Source organism: Cavia porcellus, unplaced genomic scaffold (assembly GCF_034190915.1).
Source record: "Cavia porcellus strain 051 isolate PalLab524CR breed Dunkin Hartley unplaced genomic scaffold, mCavPor4.1 scaffold_29, whole genome shotgun sequence".
Taxonomy (NCBI): domain Eukaryota; kingdom Metazoa; phylum Chordata; class Mammalia; order Rodentia; family Caviidae; genus Cavia; species Cavia porcellus.
The window spans coordinates 7,887,876-7,909,930 of record NW_026947512.1 but is presented as its reverse complement, the minus strand read 5'-3'; the positions used below and the strand labels follow the sequence as shown (position 1 = coordinate 7,909,930).

General features: G+C 35.7%; 1 protein-coding gene across 10 annotated transcripts in view; it reads left to right on the top strand.

Annotated features, from left to right (window-relative positions):
* The window catches only part of Rasal2 (RAS protein activator like 2), a 305,910-nt gene that overhangs the window by 248,501 nt on the left and 35,354 nt on the right, over window positions 1-22,055 (top strand). For all 10 annotated transcript variants that reach the window (XM_013157957.3, XM_005005847.4, XM_003474637.5 and 7 more), the window contains 3 exons: window positions 18,274-18,427; window positions 20,210-20,308; window positions 20,873-21,427. In XM_013157957.3, the coding sequence (XP_013013411.1) occupies window positions 18,274-18,427; window positions 20,210-20,308; window positions 20,873-21,427 (808 nt within the window). The remainder of the gene's footprint in view (window positions 1-18,273; window positions 18,428-20,209; window positions 20,309-20,872; window positions 21,428-22,055) is intronic.

Genomic DNA, 22,055 nt, shown 5'->3' with positions numbered 1-22,055 from the left:
TTTTCTTATGATTTGGAATAATACTTTTTTATTATAGGGATAGTAATTCACTATTATGTATGTTGCTTAAATTTTCATCCAATCTGTTTCTTGTGCTTTAAAATCATGTCTTCAAATTGTATAGAGGTTTTAGGTCTTCCTTTGGTCTAATATATCAATCTTACTATATTACTCTTTTTGTTTTTTACTTACCTGATCAAATTGACAAAACAAACTGAATTTCATAGATCAAAGATGTTTCTTATTCAGTTTCTCTTTATGGTTTTTGGCAAATCACTTTGTCTCTCCCTTCACCAAAAGAAGAAAATAATCTGTCTGGAGATAAGAGTAAAGTATAATGAAGTAGTGATTATGATATTTTTAATTTTTCAAGGGTTTTGAGAACCACAAACCTTACCTGAACTTGTAACATTTTAAAAAGATAGAATTGTGTTCATGAGGTCTGAGTTACAACTTTGACATGGCAGAACATTTTTAAATGTGTTAATTTCATCTAAAAAAAGTTTATTGTATATGTTAAGCTGTGTAAAATACTGTAGAGCATTTTAGCATATGCCCTTGATTGATCAAAAAGACCTTAAAGGTTCCAGGTCTGTCTCTTCAATGATCCACAAGTTGTAAACTCTGAGACCCTAGTAAGACTTACAACCAATCCTTCTTTTTGGATCAATTTATAATGATCCTTAAAATTTACAGTTTCCTTTCATGAAATATAATACATGTAAATCTACATTTGTATTTTTAATAGCAGTCTTAGGAAGAAGGAAAGTTTTGCCACATAATGTTTTTAAAAACCAAAGTTATTTTATATATATCTAACATGTGACAGTTAAATATAATCTAGTTGTCATGTGCTACAATGGAATATAGACAAGCAAAGACCTATAGCCTGTATAATCTCTAGGAGTCCAAAAAGAAAGGCAAATGAGCAGAAGACATGATTGATGGTGAACCTACAACATGCGGCAGGGGGCTGTTTGTATCACTGAAAGCTCTAAAAGGTTCATCATCACTAGTATAGGTGAAAGACAATACTTGTTTGGTGGGTTAAGAAGAATCCTAGAGGGCAACAGGCTATGATTTGAAACTTAAGAGGTACATTTTGAACACAGAAATGAACACAAGGGGATATTTTCTTTGAAATGCAAATAGCAAAGGCAGACAGTAAGAAATTAAGGAGATTAAAGAGAAGTCCTAAATAGTTTGTAATATGATAAGGTGCAAGGAAGGAAAGATAAAAGTTTCAGTTTTTAAGTTGTTAGGTAAAGAAAGATCCATGTTCCATCCAGCCTCACGTGTACAATTTAGCAACCTAGTAAGACCATGTCTTAAAAGAAAGATAACAGATGTACTCGGTATAAAGGCCATGAGTTCAGTCTTCAGTACTACAAAGAAGTAAAGTAAGGGGGCATATGAACTGTAGTAAAACCAGAAGAAATCTGAATGATAAAACTTAGTTGGATAATCAGATAATATCCTACCGAAGGAAATGCTGATATCACTAAAGAATTAGATTGCCTTCTAATTAACTAATACCTTAAATAATAATGGCTAAAACAAATTAGAATTAATTTTTTCTTATGAAAAGGAAGCCTATCTGGGTGCAGTAGCACACACCTGTAAATCCCAACACTCAGAAAATTTGAAGCAAAAGGATTGCCACAAGTTGGAGGCCAGTCTGAAAAAACAAACTACAACCACAGGAAAAAATAAAAATAAATAAAGGAAGTTGAGGTCTAAAGTCCAATAGTCCAGTTGAGGTGTGCCATCCTTAGGATCTTCAGGAATCTGTTTACGGACACAGAATGATAGCTAGTAGAATTCTGGCTATGACATCATTTCTGAGACACCAGAAAAGAGGGGCCCATAAAAGAACACCTGCCTTCCATCTCAACTATCTTCCCTTAAAAAGATTTCCCTGAAACTATATATAGTGACTTGTACTTATGTCTCATTACTCTTGATGTAGAGGAAAGAAACTCTCAACCTGTATCGATGTCCTGTCCTGTATGAGTTCATGTTCTCAAAAATTGAAGAATGGAATTCAGGATCAACAGAGGTTAAGAGCAAAATGTATTTATTGAGAGAAAGAAAGCTTTAGTCTGAGAGAGAGAGAAGGGGTACCAAGTGGGTTGCCAAAGACCCTGCCTTCTCTAGGTTTTTTTTTTTTTGTCTGTTTTTTTTTTTATCGGTACCAGGGATTGAACTCACAACTGCCTGCTTGCAAGGCAGGCACCTATGCCACTGAGCTAAATCCCCAGCCCCTTCTCTAGGAATTTTTAATAGAGCAAAACCACAAGGTGAGTTGAGTCAAACATGGAAAAAAATGAATACTCCAAAGGCAGGCAGGCACAAGGTGGGACAGAACTGTGGTCAACCAATAAGATTACGAGTATAATTACCCAGGTAAAATTGATTAAATCAGAAGCAAGTGGGGAAGCAAGACACCTAGCAAACCAGCATGAATACAAAACAGGGCTTTTCCTGTAGTGGGTTGGATTAGTAGTATTTCCTTCTGGCTTCCTCAAGGTGATGGATACCTATTTAGAACAGCAATCCCTGATGTTTATCCTTAGGGTATGGCTGCATTTGTTTTGTCTTTGTCTTGAGATGTGGCTCACAGCGGGAGGCATTTGTCTTGCTCACTGTTTACCAGGTTCTGGTCTTTTGCACTGGCTTCTTAGGGCCTAACCCTGTCTCTCTGCCTGTATTAGGTCTATCCTGTCTGACTGCCTGTATTATTTCTGTGTAATTCACCTACCTGTAACACTACCTTTTGCTGCAAGTGAGACTGGGAAACTTTATAGTTGGGTACATTCTTACCCCCAGTAATACAGGAATCTGACATTTTTGGTCTCTTTTTCATGGTACTAGGGATTGAAGCCAAGGACTCATGCATCTGAGGCAATTCTACCACTGAGCTTCATCCTCAACTGTTTCTATTTTATATTGAAACACTCTTGCTAAATTTCTCAGGCTGATCTTGAATTTGGGATCCTACTACCTCAGCTTCCAAAGTAGCTAGGATTACAGGTATGCATCACCACACCTGGCTAAGAATCTGATTTTCATTAAGGAAGATGAGAGAGGTAGTTACTGGGAAGATAGTTATTAGTATCTACTAGAGAGGAAGGTTGATTTAACTGCCAACCCCTAGAATTCTGGGAAGGTTCAACCCATCCAACCATAGAAGGCTTACACTTTTCACATAGCATTTAAGGAAACTAAAATGCCCTGGATAAAAAAATCTGCAGATACTGGTATTTGAGTTCTCCTGGTAAAATCCTAGCTGGTAAGTCCAAAAGAAAGAAAATACATGTCCACACAAAAATTTGTACATTAATATTTATACCATTCATAATAGTCAAAGTGATAATGACTCAAAAGTCCACCAGCTGATATATATACAAAATATGGTATATGCAAACAAAAATATTAGCCTTTTCTAAAAAGGAGTAGAGGGGCTGGGGATTTAGCTCACTGGCATAAGCGCTTGCCTGGTAAGTATGAGGTCATGAGTTCGATCCCTGGTACCCCACCCCCCAAAATCACTAAAAAGGAGTGGAGTACTAATAAATGGTACCCCATGTATATCAGTGTTTTCAACCTTGAAAACATGTAAAGTAGTCATGGACTGAGGAATATAGCTTAGTGGTAGAGTAAATTGAATAGCATGCAAGAGTCCTTGGGCTTAGTTCCTATCACTAAAAGGAAAAGAAGCAATAGCAGCCAATCACAAAAGACCACATATTGTATGATTCCATTTGTACAACATAGAGACTTGCAGAATAGATGAATCTGTAGAGACAGATTAATGGCCTCTAGAAGCTGAGAATGTGGGCTGGAGAAAAGTAATGAATGAGGAATAACCTCTAATGGGTGTACAGCTCCCTTTCAGGTCAGTGAACATACTTGAAGTTCAGATTGAGGTAAAGACTGTACAACTTTGAATATACTGAAAACTGTATACTTTTTAAATGGGTAAATTTCATGATTTATATCTCAATAATAAAAACAAAATGGCTGGCTAAGAAGTATTCTGTAGTGCAGCTCATTAGTCTACAAGTACACAAAACTTTCATTGATACTTTTAGTGCTTTGTCTGTTTAAATAGAAACAGATAGCCAGGGTTCTTACAGATACTGGGAAAAGTCTCCAAAATGAAGGACAGAAACTAAAGTAAAAAGATAAAAAGGGGGCGGGGGCACTGAGAAGAAAATTTAAGTGAAATGAATATTCTCGAAAGATAAGTCTGTGAAACAATAAAATGATATAAATATAAGAAAATAAGTAAGGAGCTTATAAGTTAATATAAAAGCTAAAGTCAAGTCATTGTCCCAGAAAATGGAACAGCAAGTGAAAGAATCAGCTTAGAAGATTCTAGGAAAGGAAAACAAAGAGAAACTTTGAGGTGGAAATTATCAATTAAGTAACACAAGAAAGTGTTTACACACAAGCAAACATAAATGTCTAGATTGGAAAGGCCACCAAATCCCAAGATAGTGAATTTTTAAAAAATCCTTCTCATATATACAAATTTATGTCATCACAAAATAACAGATCACTAAGATTAAAAACTTTATAAAGTTTCTAAAAAGAAATAAGCAAGTTGCATACAAAGGAGAATGTGTGTTTGTATAGGAGGTAAGATAAGATAGACAGTGGTATTGGAATTCTTGGGGAAGAAATAAAAGCCAGAAGTCATTAAAAAACTTTAAATTTCTGAATGGAAATTACTTCCAACTTAATATTCCATACCCAATGCAGTTCTCGAATGTCAAACTAAGGAATTTGGATTTTAGCTTATAAACAGTAGGGTATCTTTAAACATGTATGAGCAAGAAAATGACATGATCAGAACTATAATGTGGGTGACATAATCCAGCAGCATGAACTATGAAATTTCAGATCACTTAGTTTGCAAAGGCTAAGTTTGGGAGACCAGTTGGCATAAAATTACTGTAAAACGTAATGAAGGCTCAAAGGAAATTAATGGCAATAGGGTTAAAGAGGTAAAGACAAGAGTTTAGAGAGAAAATCCGTGTTATGGTTTGTGTTCAGATGCCCCCCCCCACAAGCCTCATGCAATCATGGATGTGATCAAATCTAGCATTTGTGATTGGTTTGTTGTCTAGCACTTGGTTTGGTGGTATGAGTGCTACACCTACCTGCCCAGGCGTAGAGCCAGCGTACGGTGTAAAGGGTGGAAAAAGAAGGCATGTCTTCTCTCTCTTTTGCTCAGTAGGCACTTTGCTGCAGGGGCGGCCATGAACTGCTGCTCCTCAGCCATGTCGTTTTGCCTTGGAGCCAACTGCCTATGGACTGAAATTTCCAACCTGTAAGAAACAAACCTTTTCTTCCCTAACTTTGGGCATCTTGTCTCAACAATGAGAAAGAAAAGTAACTAAGACAAGTAGCATGCCACAAAATTATTATTGTTTGAAAGCCATCTAATCAGATAAATGCCAGAAAAATTGTTTTCTAGAATGGATATGGTGGTGGTTTTTACATTGAAACCATCAGTATGGAAGAGTTTGGGGACATAAGACTGTGTTAGTTTTGCCTTTTTTGTGCAGATGCACTTAAAACTAAGAAATGATGAAAAACAGTGATCCAACCATGTTGTCAGGCATTCTGAAATTCCAAATGTATATCAGGTTGCCAACCATATTTGGAAGCACTACTTAAATTTACCAAAGACCTGAGGTAAAGATAGGATATGGTATTTTCTTATCTCCAAACCTTTTTCTTAAATTCTTCACAGGTAAGAAAGTTCTAGTACTATCTTAACCTTTTATTATGCTCTCTAAGGCTGACAGGTATTTAAAGCTGCCTTTTCCCTTATGGAATGCTCTGTAAAGTCCTTTCAGAGAGTTTTTTTTCCCGTGGAGCCTCTCACTTAGGGCTTTATTGATTTTTGCAGATTCTCTTCTATTCAAGGTGCTAATTCTCAGCTTCTTTTTAGGAAGGAATTTTTGCTTCTCTGGTCTCTTTATCTGCCCTATCCTCTGGTCCACAAGAAATAGCTTTCATTCTTTTCCCTAACAACCTTTAGGAGTTAGGGAAAGCATCAGCATACTATATTACCAACACTTGTCATTTTTCATCACTGAATTTCCCAAATAGAATCAAACTTCATCCTCTGTGTATCTCCTGCCCCTATTTATCCATTGTAGGAAATGGGGGATTGAGCCTCACAGCTGTCTATAATATTATCACTCACAAAGTTATTTCAATACTACCTGTAGCCACTTTTACAGTCTTCTGGAAGCTTCAAGATACTGGAACTAGTTCCAAAACATTTCTTCTATAAATGCTGCTGTTTGCCTTATACTTCATTTTGGCATACATCATGTTTTATCTAGGTGTCTCAATTGTAATATTACATGTATATAACATATATAAATCTATTATAATTAACATACAAAATGCAACAATATGGCCTAGTCCTTTGCAACTTTCAATGTTATTTACTGCCAGTACTACCAAGCCTTTCATTAATAATGCTTTCATAGTTTCATCTTTCTTAGTTTTTGATCGTCTTTCTATCCCAAATACCATTCCCTATTCGTACATAGTATCCTATTCATGCTTGCTTCTAATTCATACCTATGTAACAATTAGGAGTCATATGGCCCCGGACTTTTGTGTGTTCTTCAAAACATTATCTTAAACTAAATTCCTACCCTACTGCCCACCCAGGCCAACTGTACATTCTTTATTATAGGAATAACTGCTTCCTGTTGAATTTTATCTTTTCATATTTCTGATTACTGCAACAAATTTGAAGCTCCTCAAGGGTATGATCTTTAAAGTGTTTGTTAGCTGAAACAGAAACAAGAATCAAAACTGATGTCTAGATAATAAAGAACAAGCAATATACTTGATTATAATGACAACTTCTCAGAAATTACTTGATTCCAGGCCATTAATTAATCAATATAGTCTAGCTATAGATTGTTGGATATTGCTTACCAGGTTTATTGCCATGGGCCAGCTAAGGATCCTGTAGTTTTATGATCTGAAGTTAATTGAATTTTCTAATTATATCATGATAGAGTTTTAAGTTCATAGAATATTTTAATAGAAAAGATGTTGTGATACATTTATTCCTTTATCTGCATGTTCTTTTTTTTTTTTTTTTTTTTTTTTTTTTTTTGGTACCGAGGATCGAACTCATGACCTCGTGCTTATCAAGCAGGTGATTACACCACTGAGCTAAATCCCTGGCCCTAGAATATGTTTTTTTAAATAGCTTTCTTGCTGAGGTGTAACTCAGTGGTACAATACATGCTGATTTATTCAATCTTCAGTAATTCCCCCAATTTTATTTTTGCTTTTCTGATATCAGTAAGTAATTTACGTAAAAGGAACCAGTGCATGTCATAACACTATGCTAAAGCTCTCTATGATCATAATCTCTCATATTTGAATGGTACTGCAGCTTATGAAATAGATGTGAAATCATAGATTATTACATTTGATTTTCACACTATGTGAGTTGTAGGAAATCACTGTTCACATTTTACAAATGAGATCACTAAGATTCATAACAACTAAATTATTGCCCCATGATACATGATAAGAGACTTACAAATATGTAGGACTTTTTTTAGTGCCTTTTCTATTGTATTCCTTTTTCCATATGTTGATAGGAATACTAACTTGGTGACAAAATGACTAAGGAAAAAAACAAAGACAAGCATCACACACCCACCACAGATAGATAATAAGAACAAAGTGCTGCACAGAAGTAGTAAGTCAATTTATGGTCATAATATTTCCACAATTTGTAAATATATAAAGATGAGTCCCTATCATATGCCTTTTATTTCTCCCTTTTCTCCAAAAACACCCAAATGGATTAGATTACAAATTAAAATAAGAGCAAGAGAAACCACCAATATGAGAGAAAATGTTTGCCAGCTGTACCTCAGACAAAGGATTACTATCAAGAATGTATAAAGAACTCAAAAAGATCAGCCCTCCCAGATGTATAGATCCAATCCAAAATCGGGCATCCAAAAAATGAATACATACTTCTCAGGTGAAGAAATACAAACAGAAGAAATACAAACAGCAAGTAAAGACGTGAAAAAATAGTCAACATCTCTGGTCATTCGACAGATGCAACTTAAAACAACACTGAGAGTCACCTCACCCTGGAAAGAATGGCTACTATCAAGAAATCAAGCAGTAACAAATGCTGGAGGGGCTCTGGGGAAAAAGGAACCCTTCTCCACTGTCGGCGTGAATGCAGCCTGGGAAATCAAGGTGGAGATTCCTCAAAAAATTAGGACTAGGGGTCCCATTCAACCCAGCTATTCCCCTTCTAGGTATCGTCCAAAGAGAATTAAAAACATCACACCACAGCGATATATGTGCATCATGTTTATAGCAGCACAGTTTGGAAACAACCTAAATGCCCATTCACTGAGGGATGGATAAAAAGGTGTGTTTTTATACAGTGGAGTACTTCTCAGCCATAAAGAAGAATAAACTGGAGGCTTTTATAGATAAATGGATGTAACTTGAGACCATACTCATAAGTAAAATAAGTCAGACTCATGTGTAAATGTGTTGTTTCACTAATGTGAGAAGCTGAAAGAAACAACATGTATATGTATATACTTATATATATAAATAAAAATCATTAAGATAGTTATACTACTGATTTCTTTGCTGTCACTGAAGACAAAGATTTGTTGTAGTACTGTTCGGACAATTGAATGCAGATGTCCTGTGCTCTGGGTGAATGGTTTAGGGATGACAATACAGTGTATGTACCATTGTTGCCCCCTGTTTTGAAATTTTGTTTTAGTCTTTTTTTTTCTTTTTTTCTCCATGAAATAAAATGGATTTGGAAAAAAAAATAAAATGAGAACCCTGAAAGAAAATATAGCTGAATTTCTTACAGTCTTGAAATGAAAAACTTGTAAGCATAAAGAAGGGGAAAATAATTAGAAATATGATAGAAAAGGGCTACTTTACTTAATATAGAAAAAGTGTTTACATACAAGTTAAGTTCAACATTTAGAAATACGGTTTAGGAACATAAAACAACAGTTCACAATTCTACGAAAAGGAATCAAGATTGCCAATAAATACATACAAAATACATTGACGTACCTAATAATACAAAAATGCAAACTAAAGCAGTAATAAAATTACAGTTTTTGCCAGTACAAACCAGCAGAGAATTTTAAAATTCAGGCACACTTCACTTTTATGATAATATGTAAAAAAACCCACTGTTGGTAGATACTTAACTTGATACTATATTTTATGGTTAGCAATTTAGAAAAATTAGTGTTTTTAATGTATATAGTCTTTGATCTAGCAATTTCACATCTAAAGTTTAAACTGAATACATGCGTGTGTGCATAAAGATGTAGGTACTAAGATAATCTTTATATCTTAGTAAAAGAAAAATGTAAATGGTTATCAGGGACTAAACTGCCATAGGTCTGTATAAATGAATACTGAATACTACATTGAAAATATGCTGTTTTTAATTGTAATAGAACCCAATTTGTGATAAATACAAGTTTATATAATTCATATGTGTATATTTGTACATATTATATATATATTTTAAATGTGTTAACATATTTCTGAAATTCACGTAATTACATATTTTTATATATCTGTAGCATCCTGTATAAAAATGTGTCTAGGAGACATCACAAAAATTGTTAATGGCATCTTTTTTTATAGGAGATTGGAGGTGGTATCCTTATATTTGTTCATCTTGTGTCTTTAGAAATTCTTGGCATTTTTCTTATCAAGAAAAATTACCACTTTATTGTTTACTCCTGTCTTTCTCCACTTCTCACACACATGCAAACACATATCCATGTACTCCATTCACGGTATTAAGAATTGAAGACAGGATCTTTGCACTGAACTATACATCACAACCCGTGCCCCCCACTGCCTTTTTAAATTTTTTGAGAGCAGATCTAGCTAAGTTGCCCAGGCTTGACCCAAACTTGTGATCCTCCTGCCTCAGCCTCCAAAAGTGTCTTTCTGGACTATTTAGCCCAAGTAGTCTTGCTAAGTAAGGCACATATCTGATCATGTCATTCCGCTCTACTGCTTACTACTAGAGCCTTCCTATGTCTACTCACTGGTCTTGTGATCAAACTGAAAACCCCACACATAAATACAAGTCCCATCATGTATTACTAATTCAAGATAATTATGTTTGTTTAATTTGTTAAATAGGTACTAATAGATTTTACTCCATTCATAACTTAAGGACTAAATAGTATACTGTAACATGGTACGTTTTTGGTTTTTTTGTTATGTTTTGTTTTGTTTTTGTTTTTGTTTTCTTTTTTTCCTTTTTTTTAAAATTTTATTTAAGGAGAAAAGAAAAAAAACAGTGAAAGGGTACAAGTTATACAGATTTACAGAAGAAAAAAATGAACAGTAGGAAATCACTAGTTAATGGATTACATATTGCCATCTTAGAAATAATTGTTCAAGTCACAAGATTAAAGCTTGTAGAGTGGACATTCCAACAATGATACTGCAAACAGTTCTGTTCAATGATCCAATAAATCTCTGTGATATCATTTTCTATCTTATACACTTAAATATACATGCAGTTATATAGTTTAGAGCACTTTCTTTTCCTCTCTTTTGTACAATGACTATTACACATTTTGGGTTTCATTGCTCCCACGGTTCTTATTGCTTTTTTGGAAGAGAGTAAAACCAAATGTGACAGAACAGAATCGGTCAAGTCAAAAGGGTGGACATAATAGATAATATAAAAACATAATACAAGGTGATCAACAATGGTTACCATAATGCCTCCCGCTATCTCTAATAGAATTGCCTATATCATTAGTTATAATACAATTGAACAAAACAGTATAGAACAAAACCAACAAAACCAAAACATTGGAGACATTGTAGGTCTTCAAAAGTAGATAAAAGTTAACGAGAATGGGCGTTATAATGAATCTCATTATCTTCACAGCTGATGCCTAAACTTTCGAACCTGATACTATCCAGCAAAACAGAATAGGGGAACATCAGTCAAAAACAAGATGGTGAGAGCAATACAGGGCTTCAAATCGAGATAATAGAAAGTCAAAGTGGGTTACTATAATATATCCTGCTATTTTTTCCCTTTAATTAAACGGATAAAAATAAAAAAAATAATGGAATGGAGATTGAGATAAAAGAGGGCATAACAGCGAAACAGCGCAGATCAAAACATAACCATTTAAGCAGAATAGTGTTTCACCACCAGATAATTCCGACCCAAAAGTAGTTACCATATTGACTCTTTCCTTGAAGTCCTTGAGTACAACTTCGTATACTGTAGCATTAAGTATATCAAAACAATGTAAAACCGTTTAAGAGAATGACAGCATTACAGAGTATTTAGAATCGACTAACAGAAAATGAACAACGGCCTCTGTATAATCTCCTTGTCTTTAAAAGGTTTTTGCTTATAATATCGTACATAATAAAATCCAATAAGATACAACCTGTTTAGACCATTGGAGACAGAAGAACAAAAGCTAGATGAGACTTCAAAACAAGATGATACTAAATCAGTATTACCTAGTAAGATGTCATTTTCTCCAAAATAGCTGTTCCTATCATCCAATCTTCTCTGTCTCATTTCTGTTGAGCTCTTTTTCTGTCAGTAGCTGTCAGTTTGTCTTCTTCATTTTGTTCTCTGCTCCATTCGTTGTGGCCTCCCCGCCACTATTTCTGGGTTCTTTGTATTTTTCTTTTTTTAGAATATCCTGCAATACTCTCTGTAGAGTTGAATTGGTGGTTGCAAATTCCCCCAGTTCCTCTTTATCCTGGAAGCACCTTGTTTTTCCGTCAATTTCCAGGGACAGTTGTGCAGGATATCTCAATCTTGGCTGGAGATTATTATCTTTCAAAGCTTAGAAATTATTTCCCCCCACGCTCTTCGTGATTTGATGGTTTGTGCAGAGAAATCTGCTGTAATTCTGATGGGTGTTCCCGTGTAAGTGGTCTGTTTCTTGTCTCTTACAGCTTTTAATGTTCTGTTCTTGTATTGAATTTCTGGAATTTTTATTATTATATGCCTGGGTGTTTCTCTGTTTGGGTTGTAGGTGGCTGGGGTCCTGTATGCCTCATACATCTGAGTATCTTTATCTTTTGCTAAATTAGGAAAATTCTCCTGGATTATTTCTGTGAGTAGCTTTTGTAGTTCACTTGTTTGTGTCCCTACTTCTTCTTTTATGTTCTTAATCCTTAAGTTATGGCTCCTCTTATCATCTTCTTGTCTTTGTATTATTGCTGTTTGTTTCTTTGTTATTTTTAAGAAGTTTTTCATTTCATTCTCCCATATTACAGGTCTGCCCTCCAGTTCAGATAGTCTGTCCTTAGTTTCTTTCAAGCTGTTATGCCAGTCTTGGATAGACTTCTTAATTTCTTGATAGTCCCTTTGAACCTGCTTCACGTACTCTATGCTTTCTCTGTTTTCTCCATCAAACAATTCTCCCCTCTTTTTCTGTTCTTCCATTCCACCATCTGTTTTTTCCTGGGTGGTGCTTAGCATTTCTCTAACTATTCTGCATACTTCTAGCTTCAGGTCGTTGATAACTTCATTCCTGAATTGGTCTATGAGGCTCTCTATATGGCGCTTAATGTCTATTGGTGCAGTGTCCGCTATTGCCTGTTTCTCAGAATTGGGGGCCGAGGAGCCTTTCTTGTTGCTGCCTTTTCCCATATTCTCTGTTCCTTATATATATGCAATTTTACATAGGAGGCCCAGCTTCCCTGCCTGTCAGCCACAGCCTGATCAAATTGCGCTGGTAGGTGTTCCCGCCCACCGCTGCGCACCAGGGGGTTACGGACAAGGCAGCCTACGCGGGAGTCAGTCGCCCCTCCGGGCCACTGTCAGGCTCTGGGATCTGGGTTGGGCTAGCCTAGGGAGTCCGCCAGCAGCGTCACGCAGGCCAGACACTTTTCACCAATCCCGTCCGAGAGGGGAATGTGTGGCTGGAGTCACCACCGCGCCCTGCTCCCGCAGGACTGCCCGAGCCCAGAAAGTCCTCCGCTGGAGTCAAACTGTGGTAGAGTGTCAGTTTCTCTCACTCACCTCACCACAAGTCAGTCTACGCCTCTCTGCCCGTCCTGTTTTCTACTCCGTTCGCAGACTCCCGTTCTCAGAGCTTCTGCGCGTCTCTCTCCTTGCCGAGCCGATGTAGAGGCAGCCAGCCGCGGTGCGGCGGGAAACCCAAATCGCGGCTTCCAATAGCGTGGGGTCCAGCCTCCACACCGAGTCTTTTCTGTTCCTATTTTAGCGCCAGGACTGCATTCCAAGTTGGGTTCTCTCAGCCCAGTTTGTTCCTGAGTCAGCAGAGCATATCTCTACCGGCTCATGTCTCCTTAGTCCGCACCATTCCTGACTTCTGAGCCGAGCCTTTCAGAGAGCCTCCGGTAGTTGCTGTTATCTGTCTGCCATGTTCTCCATGGTACGTTTTTGTTAAGAAGTTGTTCCATAGTGTCTTTTATATTGAGGCAAGTTGAATTTTCTATCCCCCAAAACATGTTTTAATATATATCCTTTTATGTTCTGTGTCCATCTTCATCACATGTCTACCTGAATATATACCAAAGTAGGTGAAAATACCATCTTTTTCTATGATTATAAATTTCCTTAGCAGAGTTTGTTTATTTTAAATGCCACCTCAGGCTGACAAAAGTCCTTATTTGTACTTAGCAGCTGGGCTGATAGCTGGGCTGTCTGGACACAGAGAGCAGGGAGAAGGAAGATCTGTAGTATATACTATGTGTTCATAAATAGCTTTATGAGTGGTATGTGCTTTTTAGCTAACATAAAAATCAACAAATAATACAGGTTTTAGGGACTGACTTTCTCTGTACCAAGTAAACTAGTATACCAAGAGCGGTTAGGATCCTTAGAGAAGACACTGGCTTTGTTTGTTTGATTGCAGGGTTTTTTAGCATACAAGTAGAACTCTGATGAAAATGCTCTAATTGAAGGAGGGAAACCTTTAAAATTGTTTTAAAATTTTGCACGTTTTCACAAAATACCTCATTGGGAACCAAATAAAAAAAATCAGGCAGAGGGAAAACTACATTTTCCCCAAAGTGATATACAATGTTTTAAAATTTTTAGACACTATATTTGTTGGTAGAATATTAGGATTCTAAATGTCTCTGTAATTACCATCTGGGAAACTTTCAAACACAGTGGGTGCCTTAGAAATGAATGCTGGTTAAAGCATAGGTGTATTGCTGCACCCAGCTTACTGGTTGAGCTGTCTCTTCAAGAATTTGATGAAGCTATCTGAAATCATAACTGCCAAGCCAAGCAGAAACTCACCTGCACTGAAGTCCAAGACTTTGTGTGCAATAGCATTTTAATTAAAAGTTTCCCAATTCCTGAATTTGGAACTCAATTTTTAAGCACGTGTTAGATTGAGCTAGCACATCCAAGCACTATTTTAGGGACCGTGGGGAAAATGTGGCTTTAAAAAAAAAAAAGGAAGGGTAAGCTGAAAAAATCCAGCTGTGTTTTACTTGAAATGGTGCTAATCAAAGTTCTTTTACTCCTGGTTTTGTTTTTGTTTTTTTCCTCTCCAGTATATCTGCTGTCATATGTAGTGGCTCCCCATCTCCCATCCTTTCACTTTTGTCTTTTAAGACTCATTTCCCATAATGATGAAGGGTAAAGCAATGGTAATACTCACTGGCTGTTGTGCATAACAGAGAGCCTCTCTTGCCTTGTAGTTTATCTCTTAAATAGCTCAGAAGCAGCAGGCTATCTTGATCAGAAAAGCAATTAGATTTTACATAGAAATCAAAATTGCTGACTTTAAAACAAATCAAAGTCAGGTTTACATAGAAGTCAAAATTGTCGTTTGACTTTAAAACAGAAATGTAAAGAATATAGAAAGAATATAGTGTTCCTTAAGTAGAAATAAAATTGCTCTCTGGGAAGCAGTTTCCCAATTAAATAAAAAAAAAATCATCACATTAGAACTCAGATTATTCTTGTTTGCGCGGAAGGGATGGGGAGGGGGCAGTTAGGGGAGCAGTCAGAAGAGCCTGGCCAGCAGTCAAGGGACTCACAGCATTCACTTTGAGGTAAAATTAAGTTTCTTGATGAAGACCATTGTCAGATTGGACTGGGAAAAGTTGTTTTAAGCTTATTATTTTCCCAGTAAATCCACATTTTACTTTCCATTAGAGGAGTAAACTGTGGTGCCACAGGGCTGCGAAAACTCTGCAGTTAGTAGATCTAAGAAAAATCAATTCATGTGAAAGTACAGAAGGAGGTAAACATGATTTAGAGGAGACTTGGGGTTACTAATGCTATTATATCAAAATACTTGTACAGATAATGCCTTCCTCCTCCCTGAGACATTCCCAGGCTATTTGATCTTCCTGTTTACTGTAATCTTGCCTCTCTGGGAATTAATTTTGTCTTTGCAGAGATAGTCTTCCAAATACAGGAAGGGCTTTTTTATTTAGTCAGTAGTAATGTTGAACATTAGTAACTTTGGCTTTCAATTCATGTATCTCTATATATACACATTGAACAATGGGAGATACTGAGCTAATTAAAATTTCAATAACTAGAAAGATATTTGAATTATAATTGTAGATGGCTTAGTTATAATATCTTTAATTGAAAAAAGAATTTTATAGACATTCACCAAAGGAAGAAAATACGTGAAGACCCAATACATTTGTGTAAAATGACACCTAGAAACATTAAATTGAGGGCAAGTACTGAAAAGGAAACAATGACTGCGAAAGAAAAATTGTGCTGGTAAGGTGCAGTGTAGGAAATATTTTTTAGTGAGTTGGTGGGAATCATACATTTGAAACAATTTAGCTTCTAAGAGTGGTCCCTAGTAAAGTTTTTAATGAGATTTTCCTCCAACATCAGAGTTTCCTCAATTTCTTTTCTGCAGCCTCTAACTGAGAACTTCTAATGAAAGTAAATAGGAGCCTCACTGGTCCTTCCTTTCTGTTTTGAAGGGTCAGCTGTGCCATGATTTCTGTGTCTGTGAAGCATCTCCGGCAGCCGCAGCTTTTCCCTGCTGTCTTCCAGCTCTAATCTCCTTATAGGTGTAGCTCCATGGCAACAGGCCCAGCCTAGAGCCCAGGAACCTTGTTTGTGTTTCCTGAGGGGCTGGATGCAGCTTGAAGACAGAGAAGAAGAACTAGCTATCTTGCAGGGTTTAAGTGAAGATGATTTCTTATTCTGTTATGTTTCTATTGAAGACTTGAATGACACCTGGAAAGCATTTACCCAAAGATGGTATCAGTAATCAAAGACAGCAAGGAAACTATTTTCCTATTGGTTCCTATCTTCTAAGAGTTGCTTTCTGAGATGTAGTTCAGAAACTGACTTGCTATACCGGAATATGTGGCACCGCTATGATTTGGGGTTGCTCTGCCAGCTGGCTGTACAGTTGCTTCATGTAGGTAGATATTTATTTTGTTTGAAATAAAATTAATTTATACTTTAGAAGTTTTTCCTAGAGAATTTAAGAAGTGAAAGTAGCCTTTTGTCTACCTCCTTCCATTTTTAATATGCCTTAATCTTTGGGTGGCTTTTCTTTCCTTGTTTTATATTTGTTTAAGAAAAATTACAGTGTGTCTTCCCTCAACAGGGCTTCCTATGCAGCATATTGGGAAAGACTGTATAATTTAAAGTCAAAAATCTAGCGTTTTGTTATTTATATTTGATATGCTATAGATGCTGCATGTGACTGCCAAATATCATTGTCTTACCTAGAATTCCATAAGAAAGTAAATGTGGAGCTGATACATTGACATTTTTGTGTACAAAACATTATGTGACATTTAGCCTTTCTGTGCATAGTTTGCATTAGCAATGGAAAATGTTGACTTTTTTACTTTAATAATTGCTAAATATCAGAATACACATTTTAAAAAACTTTGCATGAGGCTGATTATGTGTGTGTAAAGAGGAACAGATTAAAAATCTTACTGCTTAAAATGTTTATTTTATGGAGTTTAATTAAACAACATTAGAATGAAAACCAAAGACAGAGCAGTCTTTAGTGTTAGTTTTCTGTATCTTACTAATTTGTAACTTAATTGAGTATTACTCTGGCATTAAATATTTCAGTTCCTTTTAATGTTATCTTAATTACTTCAGGGAAATGATTGATGCTGCTGATTTAATGTATTTTATAATAACAAATGTCTTCACACAAACATATATTTTCATCCTTTATAAATACTTCTTGAAATACATGTATTTAACCATGAGTGTTTCAGTCAGTGAATATCATCATTACTGAGTAAAAATACGTAGCTATCCAGTTGTGGATTCAGGAACATTATGTTAATGCTTTCAAGAGGAAGGCAGTGAAGCATTAACTTCTGAAGTCATAAGAGTCATGATTCCCAGCATTATTTTTTGAACAATTAAGAAATAAAATCAAGCAGACGCTGATTTGAACAGTGTTGACAATGATCTGTTCTTTATGAGAATTTGGCTTTTTTTTTTCTTAGTGAGTTTCTTGAAGGCATTTTATTCTTTATTCATATTTACATTGAATTCCGTGGTAAGACAGTCTTCTGATAAGTTTTAAATTCAACTGTGTATGTGTTTTCTGTCAGAGCAGAAAGAAATAAAATGAGGATTTAACCACTATTATTTTGTCAGAGATCTGAGGGTAAGGCTCATAAATGACAAAAGAAATAACATGTTTTTGATGATATATTTACATAAAAAGGAATATGTAAGATAAGCCTGAATACTACCGTGTATATATTTTTCCATCTTCCAGTATAGTAATGAGGCTAAAATAATGCTGATAGAGGAGTTTTGGACTCCCTTGAGATGAGTAAAAATTACTGTTTCTACTCTGTGTTCAAAAAATTTGTGTTCACATGTATGTATGTGTATAGTTGATATATGTCATGTGGCTATAATTACTACTATTATAGATTATTGATTAGTTCATCGTTTATTTTTTACATTAGGCGTTTGTATATTTATTGTTATCCTCCACTACATTAGCCCTTCATTTCCTTGTTGGCCAAGGTAACACTACCTCAAGTTTCTTCAATTTGAGCTGGGCGTGGTGGCACATGCCTGTAATCCCAGCACTTGGGAGGCTGAGGCAGGAGGATCGTGGCAAGTTCGAGACCAGCCTGAGCTACAAAATGAGTTTGAGGCCAGCCCGAACTGCATAGTAAGACCCTGTCTCAAAAAGACTAAATAAGTAAATAAAATAAAGTATCTTCAATTTGTAGGTCTCGTGGGCTGCCTAAGTTAAAAGAATCACGTTCCCATGAATCCTTGCTCAGCCCATGCAGTGCAGTCGAATGTCTGGATCTGGGTAGAGGGGAGCCTGTGTCAGTGAAACCACTCCATAGTAGCATCCTTGGACAAGACTTCTGCTTTGAGGTAAAAAATGTAGAAAGAAGAGAGTAGTTAACAACATTTTCTGTTTCAAGTGATTTCATACTGTTGCATTGCCAATTTTATTAAACTGGTTTTCACTTGCTGAAAATTATAGGGGAAACATTGAAAATCTAATTATATTTAAAATAGTTATAATACTTAATTTAAATGTAAATAGTTTGACTATCTTTGTAATCAAAGTTGTTAATATTAGCATCTGATTTACTTGACTTTGTCTGCTTTCTCCCCAAAACACTATGTTGTCAGCAAACTAGTCAGCTAGCAATGGCTTATTAATATATTAATTTTTCGGTATTGATAAATGATGTCTCCCACTTGGTAATGTGTTATTTTTCTACTGAATCTCTAAGTCTCCAATTTTAACATTATTTTGAGAAATAAACCCAAAAGATAACTTTCCTGACTACAGCAAGAGCAAAACATGTCTTCTTTATTTCTATAATGCCTGCACCTGTGCTGGCCCATAGTGCATTACAGGTGTCTAATTTCTTGAATGAACAAATTGTCCTTTACTATAAAATTATGGGTATCACTTTTTGTAAGGTCATTTCTCTCTCCCTAATTAAATGTACACATTAGGCTATTTAAAAATTACATTTGAAAGCCACTCCTGTGAGCAAATAGTGACTAGAAAAGAGTCCTGTGTTAGATGTTATAATCTGGTTCCAGAAATATGCAGTCCATACATGAAATTTTTAACCCAAATGTTTCAACATGTAATATAAAAATTATCAATGAGATATTTTACATTTTTAATAGTAGATATTCAAAGTAGCATTACAGCATATCTCATTTGGAGCTAGCCACATTTCAAGTACTCACTAGCCATGTGAGATTGGTAGCTTCCATTGGAAGACAAAGTATACAATCGGCTCTGGGTTATTGGATTTTTTTTTTTTTTTTTTTTTTTTTTTTTTGGTGAGACAGGGTTGCACTATGTCACACAGACTGGCCTTGAACTCACTTATGTAACCTAAACTGGCCTCGAACTCATAGTGATCTTTCTGCCTCAGCCTCCAAGTGTTAGGATTGCAGGCGTGCACCATCACACCCGGCAGGTTTATTGGATTATGACTGGAGCTGGATTTAATTCAGAGTAGACTTTGGCAATTTGGGAACATCATTCACTTATTGGTATTCTTTTTTAATAAAAATTACTTGAACTTTTACTTAGTCGTGGTATGCAATTCAGTAGACTACTAAGCCCAGGGTTAGGCAGTAGGCATCATGTTTCATTTTTAAAGGATAGTAATAATAGTGGTCAGGCTAACCTAGTAAATGATTGGTAATCAGCAGGGTAGTAGCCTAGTGGAGAGATAAATTCCAAAGACAGTAATTCAGTACTATTAATTCTTTTCAATTTCTTTTAGCAGCCTCTTATACTTACAGTATTAGAATGAAGACAGTTTTGAGCAATCTTTTAGGAACTCTGTTCTATTTTTGGTCATTTTTTATTAATGCAGAATTAAGTTTGCAGTTAATTTGAGATGTGGCCTGAAAGGTTTTTAATTTTTTCTGAGTCATAAACCAGCTGAATTCTGAATGGCCTTTATTCTCATACCTGGAAATGAAAATGAATGCTATATGGAGAAAAATATTAAAAAGCAGAGATAGATTTAGATATAGATACCACAAAACTCATTTTAGGTTCATTTAGTATGGCTTGGATTGATAACATATCCCTAATTCTTAAATGAAAGGATTAAGAAGATAAAGCCCCAAATCTTATATTTCCTTTCTTTATCTCTAATCTTTATGTTGAAGGTCACTTATTTAAGCGGAAGTAAGTGCTTCAGCTGTAACTCAGCTTCAGAGAGAGATAAGTGGATGGAAAACCTTCGAAGGACAGTTCAACCAAATAAGGTAATAGTAGCTTTGAATGTCTAAAAATGTATCATGTTACAAAAGGTAAGGTAATAGAAGGTAAATGTAATGATAATATCTTAATTTTTAAAGAACTTAAAAATTTCAAAATACATACATATCTTAGGATATTTTATACTAAAAATCTATGGATATTACTATGAATTTACCAGTGTGTATAAGAAGACTCAGAAAATTCACATGGCTTATATATATCAGAAGCTAGTACATGATAGAAAGGAACTAGAATACCAGTTTGTTACCTACCTGTCTCTTAAATTTGTAGAAAACTATTCCAGTTGCCCTTAAGCTGGCTGTAGAAAATTTACCCCAACTATTACAAGATGGTATTTCAACCCAAGTAAAATAGAATTTATATGGTTCTCTTAAGATTCTGATACATTCTTGTTTAGACCTGATATTATTCTAACCAACAAAATATCCAACCCTTTTCATTATGTGTTGACTTCCTTTAATATAGTACATAATCAGTGTCACTTTAAGTGGAAATGTTCTCTTTCTGGGATATTGGCTCTCAAGTTCAACTGTGTTGCTTATTTATAGGACAATTGCAGAAGAGCTGAAAATGTTCTCCGTTTATGGATCATTGAAGCCAAGGACCTTGCCCCTAAGAAGAAATATTTCTGTGAACTGTGCCTTGATGATACCCTCTTTGCTCGTACAACCAGCAAGACCAAAGCAGACAATATTTTCTGGGGGGAACATTTTGAATTCTATAGCCTCCCACCACTTCATAGCATTACAGTTCACATTTATAAGGATGTGGAAAAAAAGAAGAAAAAGGACAAAAATAATTATGTAGGGCTAGTCAACATCCCCACTGCCAGTGTCACTGGTCGCCAATTTGTGGAAAAGTGGTATCCAGTGAGTACACCTACACCCAACAAAGGGAAGACAGGAGGGCCTTCTATTAGGATTAAGTCACGTTTCCAAACTATCACCATTCTGCCTATGGAGCAATACAAAGAATTTGCAGAATTTGTCACCAGCAACTATACCATGTTATGTTCTGTCCTTGAGCCAGTAATTAGTGTGAGAAATAAAGAGGAGTTGGCTTGTGCCTTAGTGCACATTCTTCAAAGTACTGGCAGAGCCAAGGTAAGTAGAAGAAGAGGATTGTGTTACCTGAAAACTCTTCCTGTCTTTTATTTAAAAAAAAATAAGATATTGAATACTGTAGAGATCCATATTATAGAAATGTGTTTTACTTTTGGTCACAAAAAGAAGAAAGAGTTAAGAGGTAAGCCTATTAGCAGACCCAGAAGAGACAAGGATTATAAAACCAAGAAAGTAGCTGGGTGTAGTGGTGCACACTGGTAATCGCAGGCATTTGGAAGCTGAAGCAAGAGGATCCCTGAGAGTTCCAGACCAGCCTGTATTACATTGTGAGTTCAAGGCTGGCCTGAACTTGATGGTGAGACCTTGTCTTCAAAAAAAAAATCTGAAGTAAAATGGAGAAACCAATATTCATTGAAAGTCTACTTTCATAAAAGATGGATATCAAAACCATCTCCTTATTAGTGATAGCATACCTTTCAGACTTTTATTGATACAAACAGCCCACTGTTGCATGCGTGCTCTAGGTTCATTACCATTATTGTATGATCTTCCTTACTATATTTTAAGATTCACTGATGGCAAAGAAGGAGGTATTCAAGAAATATGGTGAGTATTAGCAAGATTCCTCATAGGGTTAAAATCTATATTTGGTTAAAAATATCAAAGG